General features: G+C 41.6%; 1 protein-coding gene across 1 annotated transcript in view; it reads right to left on the bottom strand.

The window, feature by feature from the left end:
• The window catches only part of LOC139240932 (sodium channel protein type 8 subunit alpha-like), a 291960-nt gene that overhangs the window by 120377 nt on the left and 145273 nt on the right, over positions 1–26310 (bottom strand). The window contains exons 5-6 of the mRNA XM_070869475.1: positions 20712–20803; positions 11701–11928 (exon numbers count right to left, since the gene is read on the bottom strand). Of these exons, the coding sequence (XP_070725576.1) occupies positions 11701–11928; positions 20712–20803 (320 nt within the window). The remainder of the gene's footprint in view (positions 1–11700; positions 11929–20711; positions 20804–26310) is intronic.

The following is a 26310-nucleotide window of genomic DNA, read 5'->3' as shown; positions in this document are numbered from 1 at the left end:
TGGGCGTCCCATTGCTGGGGAGGTTAACAGGGTAGCTTGGTGGGTTCAGGGGGGGGGACAGAGCACTCCTGTTGGCCCATACGCAGTGCTGGAAAGGCAACTTAGCTGTTCCATACAGCCCTTCTCGCCTCCCTTCAGCTGCTGGATTTCTCGAGGCCTGGAAAACTTGGTTGGCCAGTGTTAAAGCGGAAACAGTTCAAATCTGAGGCATGCAGCCTCATTAAAATATTCCAATGAGGGACCCACCCACCCCCTCCCGTCCCGCCTCCGTTAGAACCGAAAGGTTGGCAGGTTCGAGGCGGGTTTGAAGGTCTTTGCATTTAATCATCCCACCCGACCCAAACCCACCCATTTTGCGGGGGGAGGAGGGTTAAAATGACTCCTAATGAGTCAGCAGTATCACACAATTAAAGGGGCTGAGCTTACAGCTGAATGTGTGCTATGCTGTTCTGCACCATCAATCATTGCACAAATGGGTTTCAGTGCTGTGCTGTGATATAGCTGGGTATTTTATATTGTTGCTTCTGTTTGTGTCCTTTGCCAAAGTGGAGGCGATGAGGGCATTAATGTGTAACAGACAGCGTTACACAGGCAAGTGCCAATGGGAAAAAAAATGACGTGTCAAAAGGGCTTTCATCAAACAGTGATTTGCATCTCTGGCCACCATTCAGGATGACCTTTGACAGATGGGTAGTATTAAATTGTGCTGAAATTGCTGAGCACCAGTATTTAGCCAGCATTTGAGTTAGGTTGCCATTGACATAAAATGAACCCAACTGTCATAGCTCAAGATTTGTTTAGAATATATAAAAGTGTACAAGTTGCATTGTTCGGTGCGTTTGCATGGTCTATTTTTACGGCCCATGTTCAAGGAAAGTGACCTCTGCATATCATTCTTCTTTTACTGTTTAGTCCAGTGCCGGTTATGCTGGGCTCCACTGTGTAATGCATAGAGCTACTTGCTGTACAGAGTACAAACGGAAGCCAGCGCCCTTAGCCTGGCTGACTATTCATAAACTCGACACTGCTGTTTTAATGCTTACATTCTGCAGCATGACAAAGTCAAATTATGCCAATGACTGAGAAACTTTTTAAACTGCAATGGTTATAAAATATCAAATTCCCAGAAGAAGAATTTAAGTCAAATCTGTGTTTATACAACAACAAATTGCATGGTCACACAGCTTTACTGGACACATGTGGTTGACAATCTCCTTTTCACCATCTGTCCCAGGTATTACCTTCTTCCACACAGCATGTATAGCCATGTATGATGCACACCATCCATCGCCAACCAGGAGGGCAACAAGTGACCTGCTACGAGGTCCTAATGCCACTCTATAACCAGTCAATGGGTCATACATGAAAGGCAGGTGGTAGCCCTCCCAATTTTCAAACTTTCTTTCGGGGTAAATTTCTTGATTCCCCAGATTCCAGACTTCAATTTAACTAAGCTTAAGTTTTCCAGATTGTATAGGTCTTGAAGTTACACTGTACAAATCTTGACATTTGTATGAAATTCCTTTGTTCATTATTTTGAGGGAGGTGATAAGCCACTTACAATCAATAGTCTTGTCCTTATAAACTAATTACTTGTCTGCAGAAAAGGTCCTTAGTTGTCACAAAGTGATACAATCACCACATCCTCCCTGTTCCAACATAATGTTCCTAGTTTCCCCTCGAGTATCTGGATGAATACATTCGTAGAATTGCACAGAACTTCCAAACAAGTCCAGGTTGTTTATCTCTACACGAGCAGTAATCCTAAATGCCTGTGCCTGCCATGTTCCCATATCCTTTTATTCCATTTGCTTCTTTTATGACCTTATCCACTTGAAGTGTTGTTTTTAATGTCTTGTGTACCTGAACCCCCAAATCCCTTCACTCTTCCAGCTCACCCTGCTTTCCCCAAAGTATAATTATTACTAATATGTGTTTTTAACCAAAATGTGTCACATCACATTTACTGACATTGAATTCCATCGGCCACTTTTTTGCCCATTCCACCATCTTATCAATATCTCCACAGCTTCCTCTGGTCCTCAGAATTATTTACTGTGCCTCCTATTTTAGTATTCCCTGAAAATGTGGACATCGCTCCCTCTAGCCCCATGTCCAAATCATTGATGTACATCGTGAACAGATACCGTCCGAGAACAGAACCCCGTGGCACATCACTCTCCACTTCCAACCACTGTGAGAAACTGCCCTTAACTCCTATTCTATTTCCTGCCTTCTAACCAGTTTTTAAATCCTATTTGCTACCTGCTCCCTAATTCTATATCCCTTAATATATTTTCAGTAGCCCCCTTATCCAAGGCTTTCTGTAAGTCCATGTACATCATATCCACTGCATTTCCCCCATCCAGCATATCCATCACCTTCTCCAAGAACTCTCATCAGGTTTGTTAAACGCTATCTTCTTTTGTGGTATTGGTGTTGGCTGCTTCTGATGATTACATCCTTTGCTTCCTTTAAGATAAGCTGACAGCACATTGTTGTTTTAAAAATTAGCATTTCTGAAACATAAATGTGTATCCTTTAAAAAGAACAATCCTTCAGGTATGACAGGAGTCTTCATTTCCTGAAAGTGAGAATCGAGCACACAGTGCTTGCTCTTTCTGTGCAGCTTGCTTGATGTCAGCTGATGAACTAGAGGGCATAATCTTAGAATAAGGGGCTGCCCATTTAAAACTGAGATGAGGAGGAATTTCTTCTCTCAGTAAATCTGTGGAATTCGCTGCCTCAGAGAGCTGTGGAAGCTGGGACATTGAATAAATTTAAGACAGAGATAGACAGTTTCTTAACCGATAAGGGAATAAGGGGTTATGGAGAGCGGGCAGGGAAGTGGAGCTGGGTCCATGATCAGATCAGCCAAGATCGTATTAAATGGCGGAACAGGCTCGAGGGGCCGTATGGCCTACTCCTGCTCCTATTTCTTATGTTCTTATATGATTCCCTTGGCTGTCGAATTTTGAGCTATAAGATTTATGAATTTCTCAGCTCTTTCTGAGTAATGACTTGTGCAGTTGTAACATTTAGTCAGCAGGATTTCACGTCATAAGACCGGACTTGCAGTCGCCAGCACTGGATACTATGGCTTGGAGAACATAGGGATTAAAGGCTTGTGATATGTAACCACCAGAAATTGGTTACCATAAATGAATGGGTGAAATCAATGTATAGTCCACATAATTGGCCACATTTCTCGCTTATTTTGGCTCTACCATTACTCTGTCGAATGAAGTGAATGATTGGATCGATGTTCGATAGCTGCTGAGCCGACCAAACTGGCATCAACATAGATCTCCATTAGCATCATTTTATGACTGGATCGTAATTGCTTGATCTGAAGTAGGTTGCAATCATGCTTTTCTTCCCACTTGAAGATAGTACCTTTGATTGCTAGTTTCCATAATGGTGTCGTAATTGTAGTCAAACTGAGAGTAAAATAAGTAACCATGTCTAAAAGAACATAGACTTCTGACGCATTGTTTGGGCCTGCAACATTGTGGATTGCATTGTCCTTCTTGGGGTCTGGTGAAGTTTTCCTGCTCAGCAAACATTAGACCAAAATAATCCAGATGCTCATTATCAAATTCACACTTTTCGCATGTGCGTCAATTCATTTTCTTGTAGCCTGTGGCGATTGCTGTGAAAGCATGCATCATTCCACTTGGTTCAACGCAAATATCAGACCATCATCGCCTACATTCAAGGTGCCCAGAATTTATTTATTGGATGGTACATTGAAATAGCCTTGCTGCTGACGATGCATCTAAAGTTAGCTTTTCGTATTGCTTCAGACCAATGTGTGTTGCAAATACTGTAAGGCAGTGGTTCTCTTCTTCCAGTTTCACCTAGTGATGCTCAGATGCTCAGAACATAAAAACTGACTGCAAAAGCTTCTATAGATATGTGAAGAGAAAAAGATTAGTGAAGACAAATGTAGGCCCCTTGCAGTCGGATTCGGGTGAATTTATCATGGGGAACAAAGAAATGGCAGACCAGTTGAACAGATACTTTGGTTCTGTCTTCACGAGGGAAGACACAAATAACCTTCCGGAAATACTAGGGGACAGTGGGTCTAGTGAGAAGGAGGAACTGAAGGAAATCCTTATTAGGCGGGAAATTGTGTTCGGGAAATTGATGGGATTGAAGGCCAATAAATCCCCAGGGCCTGATAGTCTGCATCCCAGAGTACTTAAGGAAGTGGCCCGAGAAATAGTGGATGCATTGGTAGTCATTTTCCAACAGTCTATCAACTCTGGATCAGTTCCTATGGACTGGAGGGTAGCTAATGTAACACCACTTTTTAAAAAAGGAGGGAGAGAGAAAATGGGTAATTATAGACTGGTTAGTCTGACATCAGTAGTGGGGAAAATGTTGGAATCAATTATTAAAGATGAAATAACAGCACATTTGGAAAGCAGTGACAGGATCGGTCCAAGTCAACATGGATTTATGAAAGGGAAATCATGCTTGACAAATCTTCTGGAATTTTTTGAGGATGTAACTAGTAGAATGGACAAGGGAGAACCAGTGGATGTGATGTATTGGGAATTTCAAAAGGCTTTTGACAATGTCCCACACAAGAGATTAGTGTGCAAAATTAAAGCACATGGTATTGGGGGTAATGTATTAACGTGGATAGAGAACTGGTTGGCAGACAGGAAGCAGAGAGTCACGATAAACGGGTCCTTTTCAGAATGGCAGGCAGTGACTAGTGGGGTGCCGCAGGACTCAGTGCTGGGACCCCAGCTATTTACAATATACATTAATGATTTAGATGAAGTAATTGAGTGTAATATCTCCAAGTTTGCAGATGACACTAAACTGGGTGGCGATGTGAGCTGTGAGGAGGACGCTAAGAGGCTGCAGGGTGACTTGGACAGGTTAGGTGAGTGGGCAAATGCATGGCAGATGCAGTATAATGTGGATAAATGTGAGGTTATCCACTTTGGGGGCAAAAACACGAAGGCAGAATATTATCTGAATGGCGGCAGATTAGGAAAAGGTGAGGTGCAACGAGACCTGGGTGTCATGGTTCATCAATCATTGAAAGTTGGCATGCAGGTACAGCAGGCGGTGAAGAAGGCAAATGGTATGTTGGCCTTCATACCATTTGAGTATTTGAGTATAGGAGCAGGGAGGTCTTACTGCAGTTGTACAGGGCCTTGATGAGGCCTCACCTGGAATATTGTGTTCAGTTTTGGTCTCCTAATCTGAGGAAGGATGTTCTTGCTATTGAGGGAGTGCAGCGAAGGTTCACCAGACTGATTCCAGGGATGGCTGGGCTGACATATGAGGAGAGACTGGATCGACTGGGCCTTTATTCACTGGAGTTTAGAAGGATGAGAGGGGATCTCATAGAAACAGATAAAATTCTGACGGGTTTAGATAGGTTAGATGCAGGAAGAATGTTCCCGATGTTGGGGAAGTCCAGAACCAGGGGACACAGTCTAAGGATAAGAGGTAGACATTTAGGACTGAGATGAGGAGAAACCTCTTCACTCAGAGAGTTGTTAACCTGTGGAATTCCCGACCGCAGAGAGTTGTTGATGCCAGTTCGTTGGATATATTCAAGAGGGAGTTAGATGTGGCCCTTATGGCTGAAGGGATCAAGGGGTATGGAGAGAAAGCAGGACAGGGGTACTGAGGTTGAATGATCAGCCATGATCTTATTGAATGGTGGTGCAGGCTCGAAGGGCCAAATGGCCTACTCCTGCACCTAGTTTCTATGTTTCTATGTTTCTATTACAAATCTAGCTTTGAGAAAACACATGATCCATGCTCGCCTTTCAACACAAGGTGTACATTATTAGGATTCTTGGGCTTTCAGACAATTACTGGAGGCGAGACCCAAGACCATCCGCACCTTCAGTTATTCCACTCCACTATCCTCCAACTCTAAGCTTTTCTTATCTTTCTTCTGTACAGCAAATGATATCTTGCGATGACACTGAGCAACAAGAATAACAGAGTTGTCAATATGCAGTTTGACCTGCATGCCCTTTAGCTTGTCTATACTGTAGAACATTTGAGGGAATTCACTGGAAATAGCACCCTCCGATGTTGGTATATTGCGGCTGCATAGTGTTGACGGCAGACTAATGAGTTGCAGGGCCTGAGCTGTATGAAAGCCAAGCTTTCTCTTCACGATAAATACATCCACTGTAACTGCTTACTTGTTGGAACTGACTAGATGTACATGTGGTGAAGTTTATCTCGAGATTCAGAATGAGCCACAATAGATTAGGACCTGTATGCATCACTAATATTCTGTGGACACTCGGATCAAAAATGACTTTCAACACCTTTCACAACTTGAAGATATACTATTGCTGATCACCAAATGAATGGTGTGTTGTTCCGACATGGCGAATAAGTATGCATCATTATTTTCAGAGTTTCGAGTAGATTCCGTTTCAGGAACTTGCTGTGCATTGTGCTGTTTTGGCTGACCACATTTTTGTGAATTCTTGGGCCAACCTGGGCCACCATGTATCATCAGACATTGCTGTAAAGATCTATGATTGCATGACTGGCAGAATCAGACGTGATTTTGTTTCCTCATGCACAACATTTGGCTTGAACAAGTGCTTTGTCCAGTTCAAAAAGCTCCTTGAAAGTGAACTCTTTCTCCAGGGCCCGACAACATGAGATTTTAGATGAACATCCTTCTATAATCTGTGTGTTGGTTTCAGGGCCTACATCAGCAAAAATATGTTTTGCTACACGTCAACATAAATGTGTGCAAAAGGCTCCTGCAGATTCAGTGTTGTGCAACCTGCCAAAATATGATTGATTAAAGGACTATAGGAACAGTCCTATAGGCCCCGACCTGTGTGAGAACACACCTGCAGGTTGGGGCTATAAATAGAGTTGGAGCGCCGGGCCCTGGAACATCGTGGGCGGAGGTGCGACGAATGAGGGTACGGGACCCAAAAGAGCCGAGGGCCCAGGGGCAGCACGGCCCAGCCCACACTGCGCTATGTGTGCGCACTCGGTCCATGCAGCAGAGCTGGTCTCCCAGTCGTCCCGGTTAATCCTTGCCACTGGATAAAGGCCTAGCTCTGTCAAGCCCGTGTGGTGACTGATGTGCAACGGTCACCACACGTTAAAAAAAATTTGCGCACAGGCATCCTCCACCCCCTCAACTGGAGTTCAGGACTGGAACATCTGTGAACTCTCGTGGAAGCAAGTCATCCTCGTTCGAGGGACTGCCTATGATGATGATAGGAACAGGAGTAAGCCATTCAGCCCATCGAACCTGTTACACCATTCAATTAGATCACGCCTGATCTGTATCTTAACTCTATCTACCCACCTTGGTTCCACAATCCTTAATCCCCTTCCCTAACAAAAATCGATCAATCTCAGTTTTTTCATTTTCAATTGACCCCCCAGCCTCAACAGCTTTTTGGGTGAGGAAGTTCCAGATTTCCACTACCCTTTGTGTGAAGAAGTGCTTTTACACATCACCCCTGAATGGTCTCATCCTAATTTTAAGGTTATGCCCACATTCTGGACTCACTCGCCAGAGGAAATAATTTCACTCTATCTATCATATCAAATCCTTTAATCATCTTAAACACCTCAATTAGATAATCTCTTACTCTTCTATACTCAAAGGAATACAAGCCAATCTATATAACCTGTCCTTATAATTTACCCCTTTTAGCCCCCCGGTATCAGTCTGGTGAATCTGCACTGCTCTCCTCCAAGGCCAATATGTCTTTTCTGAGATGTGGTGCCCAGAACTGAATGCAGTGCTCCAGATGGGGTCTAACAAGATCTCGATACAATTGTAGCATAACTTCCACCCCTTTTGTATTTCAGCTCTCTTGAGATAAAGGCTACTATTCCATTAACCATTTAAATTATTTTTTGTACCTACCCAGTTTTTAGTGATTTCTGTATATGGACTCCTAAATTTCTTGGCTCCTCCACAGTTTCTAGATTCCCACCATTTAGGAAATACTCTGATTTATCTTTCTCAGATCCAAAGTGGCAATGGGGAAAATAATGAGACATCAAAATATGATTGAAGAGACCTCACACTTCTCCACATTAGTGACTTCCTCAAAAAATTCAACTGGGTTCGTTAGAAATGACTTACCCATTACAAATGTATACTGGCTCTCTCTGATCAGTTCATATTTGGCCAAGTGCTCAATCACACTGTCCCGAATAACAGATTCGAGTGACTTCCCCACATCAGACATTAGACTAACGGGCCTGTAATTTCCTGGTTTATCTCTCCCACCCTTCTTAAATAATGGAGTGACATTGGCAACTAAGGGGACTGTCATGTATTCAACTATCATTGTAACCTATGTATACAATTATACATAGATGCAGGAAGAATGTTCCCAATGTTGGGGAAGTCCAGAACCAGAAGTCACAGTCTAAGGATAAGGGGTAAGCCATTTAGGACCAAGATGCGGAGGAACTTCTTCACCCAGAGAGTGGTGAACCTGTGGAATTCTCTACCACAGAAAGTTGTTGAGGCCAGTTCACTAAATATATTCAAAAAGGAGTTAGATGAGGTCCTTACTACTAGGGGGATCAAGGGGTATGGCGAGAAAGCAGGAATGGGGTACTGAAGTTGAATGTTCAGCCATGAACTCATTGAATGGCGGTGCAGGCTAGAAGGGCCGAATGGCCTACTCCTGCACCTATTTTCTATGTTTCTATGTTTCTATAAGCTGACCTAAGTTGTATACCTTGAGAACATTGACCACAGGGGGCGAACTTGTGGGAGACACTCCTAACCTGGACTTTCTGGGTATAAAAGGGGAAGCTCTACCCACCTTCAGTCTCTTGAGGTCAATGTTCTCAAGATGTACAACTTAATTCAGCTTATACATGGGTTACAATGATAGTTGAATACATGACATCGACAATTCCTGAATCGAGAGAGCTTTGGAAGATCATGACTAAGACACCTGGAATTTCTGCACCTACTTATTTTAATAACCTGGGGTTGAAACCATCAGGTCCTGGAGATTTGTTATCTTTAGTCTCATTATTTTCTCCATTACCATTTTGTTTACTGAAATCTAGTAAATTCCTCTGCTTGATTTATTTTTACTTTTTTTCATGCCTGTGATACTTTATCCTCTTCCTCTACTTTGAAGCCTGATAAAAAAGTATTGAGCAAGTTTGCCATGTCCTTATTTTCAATTACAGTATCACCTGTGTGTCTCATTGATATGTTGTATCTTGCTGGAGTCTGGAAGAGTCCGTGTTCCATGTTTTTATGGAGTATGCAAGGTTGCAGCCCCTGTTTCATTATTTAAAGGGGCTGCTCCTCAATTTCTGGTTGCACTTCAGTCCCACACTCCTGATCTTTGGGCACCCTGTGCGGAGGGGAGCGGGTAGGTCCGAGGGCCTCCTCGTAGGACTGCTCCTGGGCACGGCCAAGGGGGCCATCAGCCGGTCCAGGCAGCGGGCGGTCGAGGGGGTTGTTCGGCCTGACTGCCTGCCTCTCTTCCGCGCGTACATCCGAGCCAGGGTGTCCCTGGAGATGGAGCACGCGGTGTCCACCGGTACGCTCGCGGCCTTCCGCGAGAGGTGGGCGCCAGAGGGACTGGAGTGCATCATCACCCCCGGCAACCACATTTTAATTTGATTTTAAACGTTTTAAAGTCTAATTTGTTTTAATTGCTGGATTTTTAGTGTCCCCCTCCCCTTTTATAGGGGGCACTTGTAAAATATATGGTTTTAATGCCCCCCAAAAAAATCACAAAAAACCCCACAAAAAAACAAAAAAAGAAACAAAAACTTAAAAAAAAGGGGCAGTTAAGGGTCTGGAGTGTCCCCCAGATCGGGGGGCACTTGATCTAATGTTTATTTTGTCCCCCCCCCCCAAAAGAGTTGTATCTTGCTGGAGAGTGTCGTCATCAGTTTGGGCTTTCTCATCATAGTCTGCCCCATTCCCAACATCAGACAGCATGTACAATATACCTTGTAATTGTTCTCCTCCCAATAATGCAGAATGCAAAGCTCTCTTTCATGTCATATCGGTGATATTAAAACGAATCATAGCACACAAACTGTTTCACCCATATCTCCCACCATGAACGGACAGAAGTCATTATAATAGGTTGAATTGGGGCATATGAGACAATCCATGTTCCCAGCAGAACTGTATTGTCACTCACTGTTACTGAACGTAGAGTTAGTGACTCATTTCAGATATAATGGGCTCTGCAGCTAAGCAAAGCCTGCACACAAGGAGTGAATCATATTCATATATTCTGAACTCATCCTTAATTCCTCCTAAATTATCCACAAGTAACTCATTAACAGTTTTAAAGCACCTTAATGACATGTTTGCCTTTTATAAACAAGTGCAGAAAATTTGAATATATGCGGTTTTAAGGCGCCAATATCCTCTGGTGGCTAATTTTAGCGCCGGGAGATTTTTAGCGCTGGCAGTAGCAACATTGATTATTCTCGGCCGAAGAGTGGAGTGGAAGGCTAAGGGAAGCGTCCCACACTTCTCTTAGGGAGCTAAGCCGCTAGCGCTACTGAGGTTCTGCCACTAAAAAAAACGGCATCATAGCGCTCAAAGGGAAGGATTGCTGCAAAACACTTAAAAATAAATTACAAATGAAGTAATTTAAACATCAGGAACCCTAAATGAAGTGATATCATTGCAAATAAAATTAAGTAAAATTACTAAAACTTACCTGGTACACTAATCCCCTTTCATTAGTGCCCCGGGACAGCTCTGCACACCAGTTTCTCTGGCAAGATTTGCGCCGGGCACTAAGGCAGACGAAAACAATCAAGTTGGCTTCCATGGTGCAACCGGGCTGTTCCACACTGGTGCAACATTCCTTGGTGCTAATTATTAGCGTCGCCGCTAAACCCCAATCAAGTTGGCGAGCGGCGCTACTATCGCTGAGCGCAGGCGCTAACCCTTTAGCGCCCCTCGCAGATGGCACTAAGCTATTCGATTTTTCGCCCAAGGATTATTTACTTTCAGGAACAGTCCTTTGGACGTTACAAGTGTCTTGCCTGCTCCCTAATCCAACAAATTATTCCGAGTTCCCTATCTAGTGCTTGGTTGAATACAACAGGCTAATGTCTTTTAGTGGTCTCAGGAATTTCACACAAATACACTAATATAGACACAACATAATTTCAAATATTGACAAAAATCGATTCAGCCAAATGGTTCACTGTTGCGTAGGATTCAAATACATGGTGACACAAGTTAAAAACTTTTGAAGTTAGGAATAAGAAGGGAATTTGGCCAAAGACTTTTCAACCAAAAGACAATAGAGTGGTTGAATACATTACCAGGAAAGACCATTGAAGCAGAGAGTAAAAATGGGTTCTTGGGACGATTAAACTTGTTTCTGGAAAGAGAAGGGGTTGAAAAATCTGGTGAAAAGATGGGTAAGTGGGGCTTATTAAAAAGGGAAGGCTTGTTGGGCCTGATGGCCTTTTCCTGTTTCTAAAAATTCACATGATCTTATAGAACCACCTGAAATCAGGCACTCACAATGTGAGGAATCTCAGGCACAAAACTTAGTCCAACCAACTGAACATGTACTGCACTGTTAATAATTCCCTTTGAAAAGAATAAACAATAATATGTGGCATAAAACCCCCTCAGAATATGAAAATATTGCTATCTTACACATAAATCAGAATTATGTATCAAGAATAAAAAATGCTTACAGTCATTCATAATGTACCCGTGAAAGTCAAAAGGCTTTGTTCCATTTTCATCTGTGAAACTAAAATATGATGGATCGGGTGGCCAGATGACACATTTTTGCCTTAAGTTGCCCATAAACAACTGGAGTCCAATCAGGGCAAAGACACTCAGACAAAATACAGTCAAAATCATTACATCGGAAAGTTTCTTTACAGACTGGATTAGAGCACCCACAATGGTCTTCAAACCTGCAGAAAGAAGTATACCGTTATCGTTGTAGTCGAAATGAATGTTCATCTCGCGCCCTCATTAAAAAAAAACAATCAGAAGTAGCATTCCACAAATAACTCATGCAAAAAGCAAGCAGTGTTAAATGCAAATCATGTCAAAGGATTTAATAACAATGCTTGAGCTGATTAAACTAAAAAGGTTGTTGAAAAAGCTTGTGGTGGAGACAATTTTCAATGATCACCAACAATTGGTTATTTTTAGTTTATACTTACTCGCACAGCTTGTGCTCACAGCAAGGCAAACGTGATTTGTTATTTAAGCAAGCACAGGATTGACTGTCCTATGTGGAATGGGTTTGGGCGCACTCTATCCAATTCTTAAGGTGTATATTTTGCCCCTAATTTGGCAATGATTGCCCACAATTCAACAGTGACTACACTTCAAAAGTACTTCATTGGCTGTAAAGTGCTTTTTGAGACGTCCGGTGGTCATGAAAGGCGCTATATAAATGCAAGTCTTTCTTTTTTGATTGGCAAAGCAACCACAGGATGGTTGGTATTGGAAATGGGGAGAACATCACACTGGTGGAGTACGGGGTGCTGTTCTGAGATTGAGGCTGTTGAAGCAGGGTAGAACTAGCTTTACATTGTATTTAATAGTGGTACACTTGGTCTGCGATTGTTGATCATAACATAGGGTAACTGAAATCAAACGTGTTCCATTCCCCTGAACTAACATTCCTCGCCCAGAGGAGCAAAGAATTAATCTAGAAAATGTTAAATTACATCTATTAGGTAGAGGTCATCCATTGTTGTATATAATCCAAACTCCACTGAGACCACTCCTTTTCTCTAATACAGCTACAATATCCTTCCTGTACTGCAACCTAAATATCCCAAAAAAACGCTTTGCCACACCAAATAATGATTCAAAACTCAAACTAATTATTAAAATCTGTAAATTATAATGTATCAAAAGTTAATACACTTTCAAATTGGTTGACACAATAAATGATTGGCATTCTATTAAAAATATGGAAGCTCAACTGAATTAATCTATTTCTAATTAACCCATGTTGTTCAATGTTCAACTCTTGAGTGATCTTCACATGGACAATGGTGAGCAGAGTTTAGAATTTCAACCGTTTACTGGCCTTTCAGAATCTACATGTAGATAGAATTTTTCCAGAGTAATATGGACAAGGTATTTGGAGGAATGATCTGAACTTTTGCCATTATTAGATTGACTACTAGATTGCCATGACATGCCAGTACCTAGTCGCCAACAGCTTGATAGTTGCTCACTCTCGCAACTCAAACCTTTCTATCCATCACAACTTTTTTTAGTCTTTATTTTACTAATACTGTTACAATCATTGTTCCTCTAAGCTTTCCTCTAGTTACTCCCAAGTCCAAATTCCGCTTGCTCTCCCGCTTTCCTGTGAAATGTGTGTGTGTGTGTGTGTGTGTGTGTGTGTGGACATCAGACAAGTGCAGGATCAAGCTCAACTTTGATGTCACCTGCAGTAAAAACATAAAAATTGGACTCACCCACCACCGGCCCCACTCCACCAATTAAAAAAAAAATCACTCTACTCTCATGAAGGCAGTTCTCCAGTCCCTCACCGAAGTGGTCATTTCTCATATGTAAGCCTGGACAGTGAGTAGCAGAAGGTTCTTGGACCATAGAGGCATCACAGCAAAGCCCAATTTTATTCTCGCCTGATAGCCACACACACATAATTTTCCAGTAGGAGTCACTGGGCAGTAAGAACCCTGGCTGATTTTTTTTTTCCCCATCCCTAGTCCAGGGGCTCTGAATTCAGTTGAAATCAGCTGACTCAGCAGAAAATGGCAATTGTTGGCATTTAAATGGCATTTATTTGCTGGGCCACTGGAACGCTAAAGAAATATTTTTTTAATGCATTGCAATTAATGCTTTTAGCAGACAGTTGTTTGGGAAACGAATTTTGAATTGCTGATAATTTTATAATTTTGCTAAAATTTCTTTTCAGTTGCATGTATTAAATCCAGAGAACGTCAAGCGTGACTATTAAATCAACCCTCAACAGCCGGGGCCAGCCTTGCACATTAGAACCCCTTCCTTGTTTAATGTGTTCTTCAGTAGCAAACATCTACAATACAACTAGCTCAATCTTTACATTCGCGGCTTAAAAAAAAAGCAGCCTTAAAGACAGTAGTACACATTAAAAGCTCAGTGAATATCATCTGTGGCATTATTTTGTCAATGCGAAATATAAAACTCATGCTGGTGAATGAGTTAAATTTTATAAAAGATCCCTGAAAAATAAATATGAAAAGCACAACAGCAAATAGGAATGAACATTTTGTCGCACATGGTTAGGCTGTCTTTCTTGGCACTGAACTAATTTTCAGTATTTAGGAGGGGAAGGATTTGAGGATTGAAATTACACTTGGTGATGTTATCATAGGAACGCTTAATGTGCTCAGGCCAAATAAACAGATCGAACACCTCTATTAGAATAGTGGAGAGGATAATCTGGTACAAGCACATGTAGCTTTTGTACAATAGCATCAACTGTAACTTCTATCCTGTGGGGTATTTCCTGTGAATGGAAATGAAAAGCTCACTTTGAGCTCAGCAACAGCATAAATGAAAATTATTGGCAGTACATAGAGGAAACTAAATCACTGAGTCCCTCCAGTATGAGTATACTGACGGACTGAGTCACCTTACTCAAGTGCATGACAGTGGCGAAGACTTGTGGCATGTACCTAACTGAAGGTGTGCCTTGAAAGAACTTGATATGTGCAACAAAATTTCACCAAAATACTTCATTTCTTCTTTATATCAAAATCACAATTTAAGTAAAGGGATAGAATTGGAAGCAGAAGCAACAGCAAAACATTAATAAACCCATAGGAACTCTGTTCTGTGTTGCAACATAATGATATCTATCTTCCTCTGCCACATACAAGTCCTGTATATTTAAAACTTGGATATGTTAACTGAAACAGCACGGGTGTTGCTATTAAAGAGATGCAGACACCATAAAACGTTACAGAAAAGTAGAAGCTTCTGGCCCATGGCCTTCTTTAAGAGAGAAGTTGAGAATTAAAACAATTGAAGCAGTTATGAATCAAACATTATTTTACAATCTGGTTTGGAGGAGTTGATTTGTCAATTTGGTCCAAGTACGAATGAAATATTCCAGCCGCATTTATTTACTTAACCTCAATTAACTCTCTCATTGGCATTCCAACATTATTGTGGACACAATTGAACCAGCAACAGATGCTCGAGCCAATCTGTGCACATGACCCAGTGATGCAGCACACGGATTGGCACTGCACTGTATTTATACCATAGCTACGACTTTGATACTGGTAGTGCAGCTTCTTAATACTGCTGCCTGGCTACCAGTTGAATGTTCATGTCCACATGTACTGTTATGTGAAGAGTCCCGGCCATTAGTTTCTGAAATACCAAGGGGATTGGGTCCCGATGAAAATTTTAAAAATCAGGTTTGACAAACCACTTAGGTTATGCTCCATGTCAAATGCAAGCAGAAAAAAGATTGCCTCCTCCAGGGGGTTTCACACCACTGCCCAGAGAGCTGTGGAGGCTGGGTCATTGAATATATTTAAGGCAGAGATAGACAGATCTTTGAGCGATAAGGGAGTCAAGGGTTATGGGGAACGGGCAGGGAAGTGGAGTTGAGCCCAAGATCGGATCAGCCATGATCTTATTGAATGGCGGAGCAGGCTCGAGGGGCCAAATGGCCTACTCCTGCTCCTATTTCTTATGTTCTTATGTTCTTTTCACAGTCTAGTCAGGAACCAACTTTTGCATTTTCCCTTTTGCATTGTTGTGAAGGAAATACTGCTTGACAACAACACAAAAGTGGCAGTATAACTTCACCCTGATAGTCCAGTTACATCTGAGGGGTATTCCCCTCCATGATCCCGCCGGAAATCAGGCAGAATTGTGGTGGAGAATGTTGGAAGATTTGGGCGGCGAGGGCTATGGGAAATTTCCCTCCCCCTGCTAGGACTGACGTTGGCCACTCCTTCCCTGCTTGCCATATGCAAATGATAGCGGGGGGGGGGGGTGGGGGCAAGAGCCCAAGTCCATGCCGAGTTCCCTTGCTTCGACATCAGTTCCTGTTGCTTCCCAGTGTCATCGTGTGAAAAAGGCCCAGAGTTTCCCCAATGGAGGGACAGGGTCTTTCAGCAGCCTCCTGTCCCACGAGTTCGCCCCAGGCACTTACCTGCTGAAAGCCTTGGTCTTCGCCAAGGCCTTCAATGGGAGCCTTCCTTCTGATCTGCAGGGCGCTGCTGCACCTTTAAGTTTTCCTGACCACCTCTTCTGGTGCTGCAGTGGTGTCCCCAATGCAGCATCACTGGGGTTTCCTTGCGTGCACTGGCAGGCTCCCCGATGACAGCGGAAATCTCACCAGGAGCCCATTGTGCATGTGCAATGAGATCTGACTTAAGAAAATGTGTTAGGGCTGGGGTGGGGTGGATATGGAGGAGCGGGCAGAAGTCCTGTCCAGCCAGCACTTGGCCTCCAACAGGAGAATTTCTCTTCCCTCCCCACCCTGGTGTATCTGGTTTACACTAATGCAAAATAAATAGCATAACTCACTGAACTTAGTGCTTTACATTTTAGCAAGAAATGTGAGGTTGCCTTAAGCAGGAGGCCTAACATTACTTTGATTCTGCACTGGAAGCAACCTTGTTAAACTGCCTTTTTAACCTTTTGTATTTTACCAGACAGCAGACTGTTTCATCAGTTTATCCCGAACATCAAAATGTAATGAACATTTGGACACTGGTGAGCTGAGTTATGGCCATGCGTGCACAGAATGCGTGCACAACCACCAGTTTCAATCCAGTTTGCTGGCTTTGCATCAGTGTAAACAAGTACCGGTTTATAACTAATACCTGCCGCTTAATCATGCCCTTTTAAAATAAAATTACATTTATTTTATATAATGGTTGCAATTTGCAACCATACTACTTTAATCTACAGGCAAACAAAGCTACATTGGAGGATAGATTTGGCAAAAGAACAAAGAATCCAGTCAGAGGTGCAAATGTGGATTTGGTAATTTGTAAATTGTCATTGGAGATACAAACCTTTGAACAAAAAAGAACTTTCTGCAAGGTGGAAAGGAAGTCAATTTAAAGACACCAAGAATGTTCAAAAATTACAGTCAAGGTGCTGCAGATAATTTGAGCAAATCTCTGCCCAGTATTTTAAAAGCACCAACAGTGCATCAAGTTATTGAAAGGCATTTATACAATGCCTTTTTATATCCCTCAAAAACATTTCAAAGGACCACATATATGATGAATGAATTGCATCGGCAAATGTGGCAGCCATTTTGCACACAGCAAAATCCCACAAATAGCAATGAGATGAACAAATCAACTAATCTGTTTTCGGTAGTGTTGCTTGAGGGAGGAATCTTGGCCAAGACACCAAGGGAACTCCCTGCATTTCTTCAAATTCTGCCATGGGATCTCTTTCTTGAATCAGCAGAACAAATGATTTAACATCTCAGCAAAGGATAGCATCTCCTAAAATATCGCACTCCTTCAGTATTGTACCAACATGTCAGACCAGAAAATGTGCTCAAATCCTGGAGGGAGTGACTCAAAGGCAGGCGTGCTACTAACTGATGCTTGATTATTGACATTTGTGGCCTTATTACCCCTTCTGACTTCAGATGGAACTCCCATATATCTCCATTGCTAAAACTGCATCCAAACTCGGTTTTCTTTTTCATACCAAACATTTCTTTTCCCAATAACTAAATTCTGTATAAAGTTCAAGTTCATCCAAGACTTGAACATTGCTCTAATATCTGAGGAGGCTCCTCGAACAACTCTCTTGCATTCTTGGACAAGATTCAAGAAAAGGCACATCAACTGATAGGTGACTAACACCCCCTCATCTTGAGGCTCCAACTCTCTCTGTCATAACCTTTCCTATCTTTCTCCATTTTTAAAGACATGCTTAGCCAATCTTTTATTGGAAAATAAAAACAGACCACTGTATAACTCGTGAAGTGTATGACACGGCACAACCAGAACTCACAAGCATCGCTGCAGTGGACATAAAAATACTAACACAGTGAGGATAATTAAATAATCTCCGATAAACTTATAAGGCGCACACTAGTGTCTATTTGGCTCAGCAGGGAGCATTCTCACTTGAGAGTCAGAAGATTGTGGATTGAAGCCCCACCCTAGAGATTTCAGTGCAGTATTGAGGGAGCGCTGCATTGTTGAAGACGTCGTCTTTCGGATAAGGCACTAAACCAAGGTCCCATCTACCCGTTCAATTTGTGCCTGAGATCTGTAACAACCTTCTGAAGAATAGGCAGTTCTCCTGATACCCTGGACAACATTTCTCCCTCGACTATCACCACCAAAGAAACAGGTTAATTGATCATTCATCTCATTTGCTGTTTGTGGGACCTTTCTATGTGCCATGTTTACCCACATAACTACATTGACTGCACTCCAAAAGCGATTCATTGGTTGTGAAGTACTTCAGGATGATCTGAGTGAGATGATAAGGTGCTATATATCTGCAAGTTCTTTCTTTCCAGTTACCAAGTTATGCTGGCAAAGGAATACATCATGCACCAAAGCCCAGTTTGTTTACATTCTATCTTTTTCACAAAAATAGATGTGTCACGCATCTCCAATGATTCTGATCACTCCCTGCTTCAATTCAACTTATGATCACAACTCTCAATTTGCAAGGAGTTGAAAAAGTGGAAATGTTGGGATGTCCCAATTTAAACAGGATATTTGACAGAAATGCTTATAATTGAATTTTTTGAAATATTCTGCAAAAGTTTTATATTCAAAGAGTTCAATCTGTAGTTCATTTTTTTTTCCAAACTCCATACCAAACAGACTTTATGTAGTAAATTTTAAAAGATCATAGTGATATTAGAGCCGAAAAACATTATATGGCGTCTATGAAGAGAGAGTTGTGCCGGTTCAATTGTTGTAACTTTCAAAAAAAAGCCTTTTTGCACATCAAAGATCCTGACAGCTGTCCATTCTGTGAGGTTTTCTCAATAATGCACCCATCATCTGAAAAAGGCCAATACTTCTCTCATAAAAGATCAATATAAAAATAACACACAAAAGCGTGATAACTTTCTACATAGTTAGATCTCAAAAGATACGATTGTTTCTTTGGTCAAATACAGAAAAGCAATAAAATCCAAGTGTGGCAGAGGTAGAATAGAGCTGTTCAAAGTGCAAAGAACCCTTGAAGCATCACATAAGGGAGCAAATGTATGACTTCAGAGGGAACAACACAAGCAGGTTAACATTAACATCTCATGCATATTTTTTAAACGCCAAGGCTGAATCAAGAGTACAATTGTGTGAAAATGTGAAATATTAATTCTCATGGAAAAATGTATTTTCTTTGTCAATAATGATCAAAAGTGCAGACAAATCAAAGCAACGTCAAGCCAACTTACCGTATTTAAAAAGAGAAGGTATATGTGTGCAGAAACTTTAATACTGTCAATCTTTATCTGCCATGCAGGTGAATATTGATAAGAAAATAAGAATGGTGACTATTTCATGCGCAGACTTTATAATGATATATTTGGGAATTTTGATATCTGGCATCACAGGAACTCATGAGTGAGTGATAGTCAGTGTAATGTTGAGGAGGGGCTATCAGGTGGATCCTAGCAGTGGAGAAAGCCCAAAGAAAACTCTATCTTCACTAGCAATCTTTGAAGCTGCTTATTCTCGTGCAATTCTAATTCAACTGTGAAGGTGCCATCTCTGGCCATGCCAATCTTACACAGATGTAAGGTATTTTAAATTGTTATGTGGGGAATGAGAAACAGTACAATTATAACAATTTTCCAAGCTCAGTCAGTGCAAATATGTCACAGTGCTACAGACTGGGAGATGTGGGCTTGAATCCTATCCTTGGCTGAGCCCCTGACTTCACTCATTCAGGAACGTCTCACCCTCTGTTAGCCAGCACAACACTGAGTGAAGGAGGGGGTATACAGTTTGAAAGAAAAAGAACAGCCACTGCAGGGTTTCCACTTTAAAGTATATTCCAGCACACCTGGCAGTGGATGATCTTGCACAGCACTGAAATAGCTGCGAAGGAGATGCCCATGGTCAGCTGCCCATCCCTTCACCAGAGTCCATGACCCAGGGAGACAGGAAAGATCGCCATTTCTTTTTGTTTGTTAATCTTTATGTAAAGCAGCTGTGTTTTCCCACCTCTCTCCCTAAAGGCATTGAATCAATCTGGGGGGTACAGTTCCTACGGACACCAAGCACCCTCTGGCATCATGCCCAACTGCCCATTTTTTATATATATAAGCCTAGACGATAAGCTTTGACATACTATGCAGCGGAGGGGGAACGCTACCAAGCCAAATGCTAACCTCACCTGTCCAGCAAGGATGGGGGTTGGGGAAGGGATTGCGATCTGGAGGGGCGGGCCTTGGCTAATTTTTCCCAGTCTTAGCCCAAGAGGCTGAAACCAAATGTAGCACCCCAGAGACATATTTTTGGGAAACGATGAAAATCTTTGTTTTTTCCTAATTCCCTTTCATGTGCATCTCCAGTGAAATCAAGCACTATCTACCAAGCGGTGGAATTCAAAACACTGGTCAAAACGGTAAAATTTTAACTCAAATGTAGCATGTAGCAAGTGAACTGATGAGTTTATCATGCAATATACATGTGTTCAAATATATTTGTACCATAAGGAAAAAGTCAGCCTTAGTGTTTAAAGTGGCTCTCACCTGGAATGACTGAGATAGTTTTCAAAGCTCGGAGAACTCTGAACGTTCTCAATGCTGAGACATTGCCAAGGTCCACAAACTCTGTCACATATCTGCAATAAGGGAGGTCACACACAAACACAATGACAAGCCACAAAACAACTAGAGGTACACGGGGCCTACTCAACACCTAACACCAATCACAGACTCCTTACCTGGAATTACAGAAATTGTTTTCAAAGCTCTCAATACTCTGAAAGTGCGAAGAGCTGAAACATTGCCTAGGTTTACAAATTCTGTTACATACCTGCAGAATTAAATCACAGTTATTTGTGGTTATATTTTAACCCTTTGAGGACCATGGCAACATTTTGCACCAGTCAAAGCAACGTTTAGCAAAGAATTATAAAAGAAATTATTAAAAATTGCGTCTGTCATTATGTACATGCTTTGTTCATCATGTTTTGGTGGGTCCACTGGCCAGTGACAGACCACTGACCTGTACTAAAAAAAATGCGAACCCGCAAATATGTGAGTCACTTTCGAGATAATCTGCTTTTTCATTCTTTTGTGTGTCTTATGAAAATGTCAATTCTTTTTCCACAAAGAAACAGTTTTCTAAGATTTGGAACCCATACTTCCCCACAGTGGTAGCGTTTTCTACACATGCCACAAATGAATGGAACTCCGAGATTCCCTCTTCAGCATCATCGTTGCAGTCCACCAATGAGCTTGCCTCATCATTCAACTAATGTTCTGGAGCCAGCTTGATCCAGTCATTTTCTTCTGGTCATCGCGTCAAGCTTTTACACCCACAGTGCTTCAGAGTTTCTCAGCTTATAAACCTCTCCCTGGATTCTGGACAAAGATCTTTTGCATCCATGATTGGAAGTACTTAACAACTGTGTTCCTTTTTTCCAAGGAGAAAGAATCCGGGTTTTGGAGCGCTTCTTTAAGTCATCATTGTACTTCATCTTTGTACCATTTCCAATTCCCGTGTGTATTTTTTCTGCATGAGGCTAGAATTTACTACTGGCAATAACAACAGACAAATGCTTAAACTAGCAGACAGAGGAATGTCATATCTGGTAATATATAGCAACGGTAATTTCTAGCCTATCGTAACCAAAGCTGGATAAAGTACTTTGAATGTTGTCTCATCAAAGCCTTACACAGCTGATGTGGATTTATCCAAACATCCCCAATTGCTGGCACACAATAGGACAATTATATCAATAGTCGTTCAAGTATCACATACAAGTTCTCCTTCTACTTTACCATCTTGAATAATATTCCCTTGATGACATAAATAGGTCTACTACTTTTAGCACAAATGTCTACTAACATTGAATTTCACTTCATTAAATAACACACATTTATATCTTTAGTTACTCAATTTCTGTAAATCTCTTTTTCCATAGAACATCTAGCTTTCCTACATATTTTGGTACTATGCACAAATATGCACATTCTACTTACAATTCACTAAAATTAATCAAAGCTGAGATTCCAGAATTTATCCCTCGACAGCCCCAATGATCACTGACAATGCTAGCTAACAATATTGATAACTACCCTCTGCTTTTAGTTGTCATTGAACTAATGAGCTTTCACTTTAGCCACATGTCTCTTATGCGGGACTTTAGTTCTTTCCAAAGTCAAGGCATATGATATTAAGCACATTGTCCTTATTTGCAGGTTTGGGTCGTTTCTCATACAAGTCCAGTATTTAAGCCCATCCTTGTAAACTGGACAGTTCTACATAACAAAGTCAACATCAGCCTTCCAGCTACACCATGTCTGTTAACTACCTGCTGCTCAGCTAATAAGATGGCAGATGTATTTGGTGCAGTTGGTCACGCTTTTTCCGATGGCAAGTTCAACTACCAAGACCTGAAAGTAAAACTCATTTTAAAATTGTGTTTCTTTGAACATTTAGTAAATAAGTTGTTTTTGACTTCCTGCATATTTACATTGAGAAAATCTGAAGTTTAGGTATGTTATATTTTCATTGGTATCTTAAGCCTCTGCCCTGTGCAGCAGTTTCCAAAATGTGTATAATTATGCCACTGAAAAGGAAGAGTAATTAAATATTTTGGAAATATTGTGATATATCAGTGAAAGATCTGTACAACTTGAAGGTATAAAAGGAAGTTTTTGCTTGCAGGCCTTGGTAGATAAATCTACCAAAGGAAAAAGCATTTTGTTGTTCTCAGATTCTCTGCTGAAATTGGGCAATTAGCATTACATTTCTTGAGAAAAAGAGCTGAAACACCAACATGTTGAGAAATAGTAAACGGAGGGAAAAGGGCCATTTGAACCTCTCTATTTCATTTCTTCATGTGTCAGCATCTGACTCTGGAACCAGCATTCCAGAGCTTGTCTGGTTCCTGTTGTCTGCAGCAGCTCAGAGGAGTGACTTTATCTGACATTTAGGGGCCTTTGTCTGCAAATTTTGTTTTCCTTTCTCATCATTCAGATATTCCAGAAGAGCATCTTGGCAATGCCTTTGATATTCCTTTAAGTTTCCTGTGATTATTCTTGCCCTTTTACAGCTATTCCTCATATATTATTCAGCCAGAAACTTTGAATAAATTTCCTTGTTGAAATTTCTCTGCTTCAAGATATTGCCTCCAATTAATCTTCAATTCTATCAACGGTATTGTAGAAGAGACTTCACATTGTTTGGAAACATTTTCAGCTTGGTGTTTCTGCTGTACACGATGGATTTCTGTACTGACTTTAGCATATTGAAAGCATTTTTTTGCCTTGCTGCCCTCATGGGCTTCACCAGTGTACTGACTATAGCTCAGACAGCAAAACCCTCTACTTCACGGTAGAAGGCACTAAAAACATCCCAATAGTGGATAGTCAAGGGGCTATAGGGAGGGAGGAACTTAATACAATCACAATCACTAATGAATTGTACTCGGTAAAATAATGGGACTAAAGGCAGACAAGTCCCTTGGACTTGATGTCTTAAATCCGAGGGTCTTAAAAGAAGTGGCTGCAGAGATAGTGGATGTATTGGTTGTAATCTACCAAAATTCCCTGGATTTTGGGGCAGTCCCAGCGGATTGGAAAACTGCAAATGTAACGCCCCTATTTAAAAAAGGAGGCAGACAAAAAGCAGGAAACTATAGACCAGTTAGCCTAACATCTGTCGTTGGGAAAATGCTGGAGTCCATTATTAAGGAAGCAGTAGAGGGACATTTGGAAAAGCATAATTCAATCAAACAGAGTCAGCATGTTTTATGAAAGGGAAATTATGTTTGACAAATTTGCTGGAGTTCTTTGAGGATGTAATGAGCAGGGTGGATAAGGGGGAACCAGTGGATGTGGTGTATTTGGATTTCCAGAAGGCATTCGATAAGGTGCCACTTAAAAGGTTACTGCACAAGATAAAAGTTCACGGGGTAGGGGGGCATGGATAGAGGATTGGCTAACTAACAGAAAACAGAGAGTCGGGATAAATGGGTCATTTTCCGGTTGGCAAACAGTGACTCGTGGGGTGCCGCAGGGATCAGTGCTGGGTCCTCAACTATTTACAATCTATATTAATGACTTGGATAAAGGGACCGAGTGTAATGTAGCCAAGTTTGCTGATGGTAAAATGATGGCTGGGAAAGCACATTGCGAGGAGGACACAAAAAAATCTGCAAAGGGATATAGACAGGCTAAGTGAGTGGGCAAAAAATTGAATATAATGTGGGAAAATGTAAGTTTATCCATTTTGGCAGAAAAAATAGAAAAGCAAATTATAGTTTAAATGGAGAAATATTGCAAGTGCTGCAGTACAGAGAGACCTGGAGGTCCTTATGCATGAAGCACACAAAATTAGTCTGCAGGTACAGCAAGTAATTAGGAAGGCAAATGGAATGTTGGCCTTTATTGCAAGAGGGATGGAGTATAAAAGCAGAGAAGTCCTGCTACAACTGTACAGGGTATTGGTGAGGCCACACCTAGAGTACCACGTACAGTTTTGGTCTCCATATTTAAGGAAGGATATACTTGCATTGCAGGCTGTTCAGAGAAGTTTCACTAGGTTGATTCCGGAGATGAGGGGGTTGACTTATGAAGATAGGTGGAGTAGGTTGGGCCTATACACATTGGAGTTCAGAAGAATGAGAGGTGATCTTATTAAAACTTATAAGAAAATGAGGGGGCTCGACAAGGGATGCAAAGAGGATATTTCCACTCATAGGGGAAACTAAAACTAGGGGACATAGTCTTGGAATAAGGGGCCGGGCATTTAAAACTGAGATGAGGAGGAATTTCTTCTCTCAGTGGGTTGTAAATCTGTGGAATTCTCTGCCCAGAGAGCTGTGGAGGCTGGGTCATTGAATATATTTAAGGTGGAGATAGACAGATTTTTGAGCGATAAGGGAATAAAGGGTTATGGGGAGCGGGCAGGGAAGTGGAGCTGAGTCCATGATCAGATCAGCCATGATCTTATTGAATGGCGGAGCAGGCTCGAGGGGCTAAACGGCCTACTCCTGCTCCTATTTCTTATGTTCTTATGTTCTCCAACCGCGATGCGTTCCTGACCCACCCTTCCCAACCACTTACCTGTATGCCGGGGATTGTTCCTCAGGTTCCCCGAAATCCTTTCCGCTGGGTTCGGGCAGAAGACTGACAGGGCCCATATAGATGAGGCCTGGGAGTTAAAATCACGGCTAAAATGTCAAAACATTCCTTGTCAGCTAATTCTCTGCTGTCACAGAGTATGCCAGTCTCTAGTAATATGCTATGTTATGATACCTTGTTCTTCCCTTTGATGCTGAATTTGTCCTTTTTAAATGCCATATGTGGACAGAATGGAGTCTAAAGAAGTCCTAAAATATTCGACAAGTAACATTTCTAGTGACTCCCAAAGTTCTTCCCAGAATCACTGATCGTTGTAGATAATAACTGTCTCCTCTACATGGAACTCCAGCTAAATCGCGTTACTTTTTCTTCAGGGTGCTTGTCTTGCATGTCATCTGTAATCGCAAGTTTCTACTTCTGTAAGCCCGTTATGTGGTTCTAACTTTGTGTCCACACATATTGAGGAATTCTTCAGTGAAATATTCATCTGTTCTTCAGCAAAAAAACAGGACGGTAAGAATTCAAAGCAAGGTGCCCTTTGTGACACCAGCTATTGACAGGGCGACAGATGTCAGGGGTCAATCACTGGCTACTCCTTGAACTAAACAAATCATGTAATGCAAGCTCGACAAGATAAGTTTGATTCAGCAACTTGCCAATGGCATTAAATAGAAGTTGTGTTAGCTATTCTTGTGTTACCTATTCCATGATAAATACTGCTTACGTTTTAAATTTGTTTTTATTTCCCTTTGTGAAACAGTATCATCCTTGTGGACAAAGAACATGTTAAGGTGCTGCATGGTGCAATATTCCAGATCAGCACTCAAAGGGTTAACAATTGCGGTTATTCTTTTCACTCAAACACTGCTTACGCGATTATCTGTACAGTGTCAGGCGTTTGAACAAGATGTGTCAACAATTCACTTTCTGTTCAAAAGGTGTTTAGCAATCTGAATTATTCGGGATTCAGGCAGATGAATTTGCTGAGTCAGTGTCAGATAAATCCAACAGACAGGAACAGGGACTTCAGTAG

The sequence above is a fragment of the Pristiophorus japonicus genome, chromosome X (assembly GCF_044704955.1).
Source record: "Pristiophorus japonicus isolate sPriJap1 chromosome X, sPriJap1.hap1, whole genome shotgun sequence".
Classification (NCBI taxonomy): domain Eukaryota; kingdom Metazoa; phylum Chordata; class Chondrichthyes; family Pristiophoridae; genus Pristiophorus; species Pristiophorus japonicus.
Note: the sequence above shows the minus strand (reverse complement) of the source record. Positions and strands in the feature narration are given on the sequence as shown.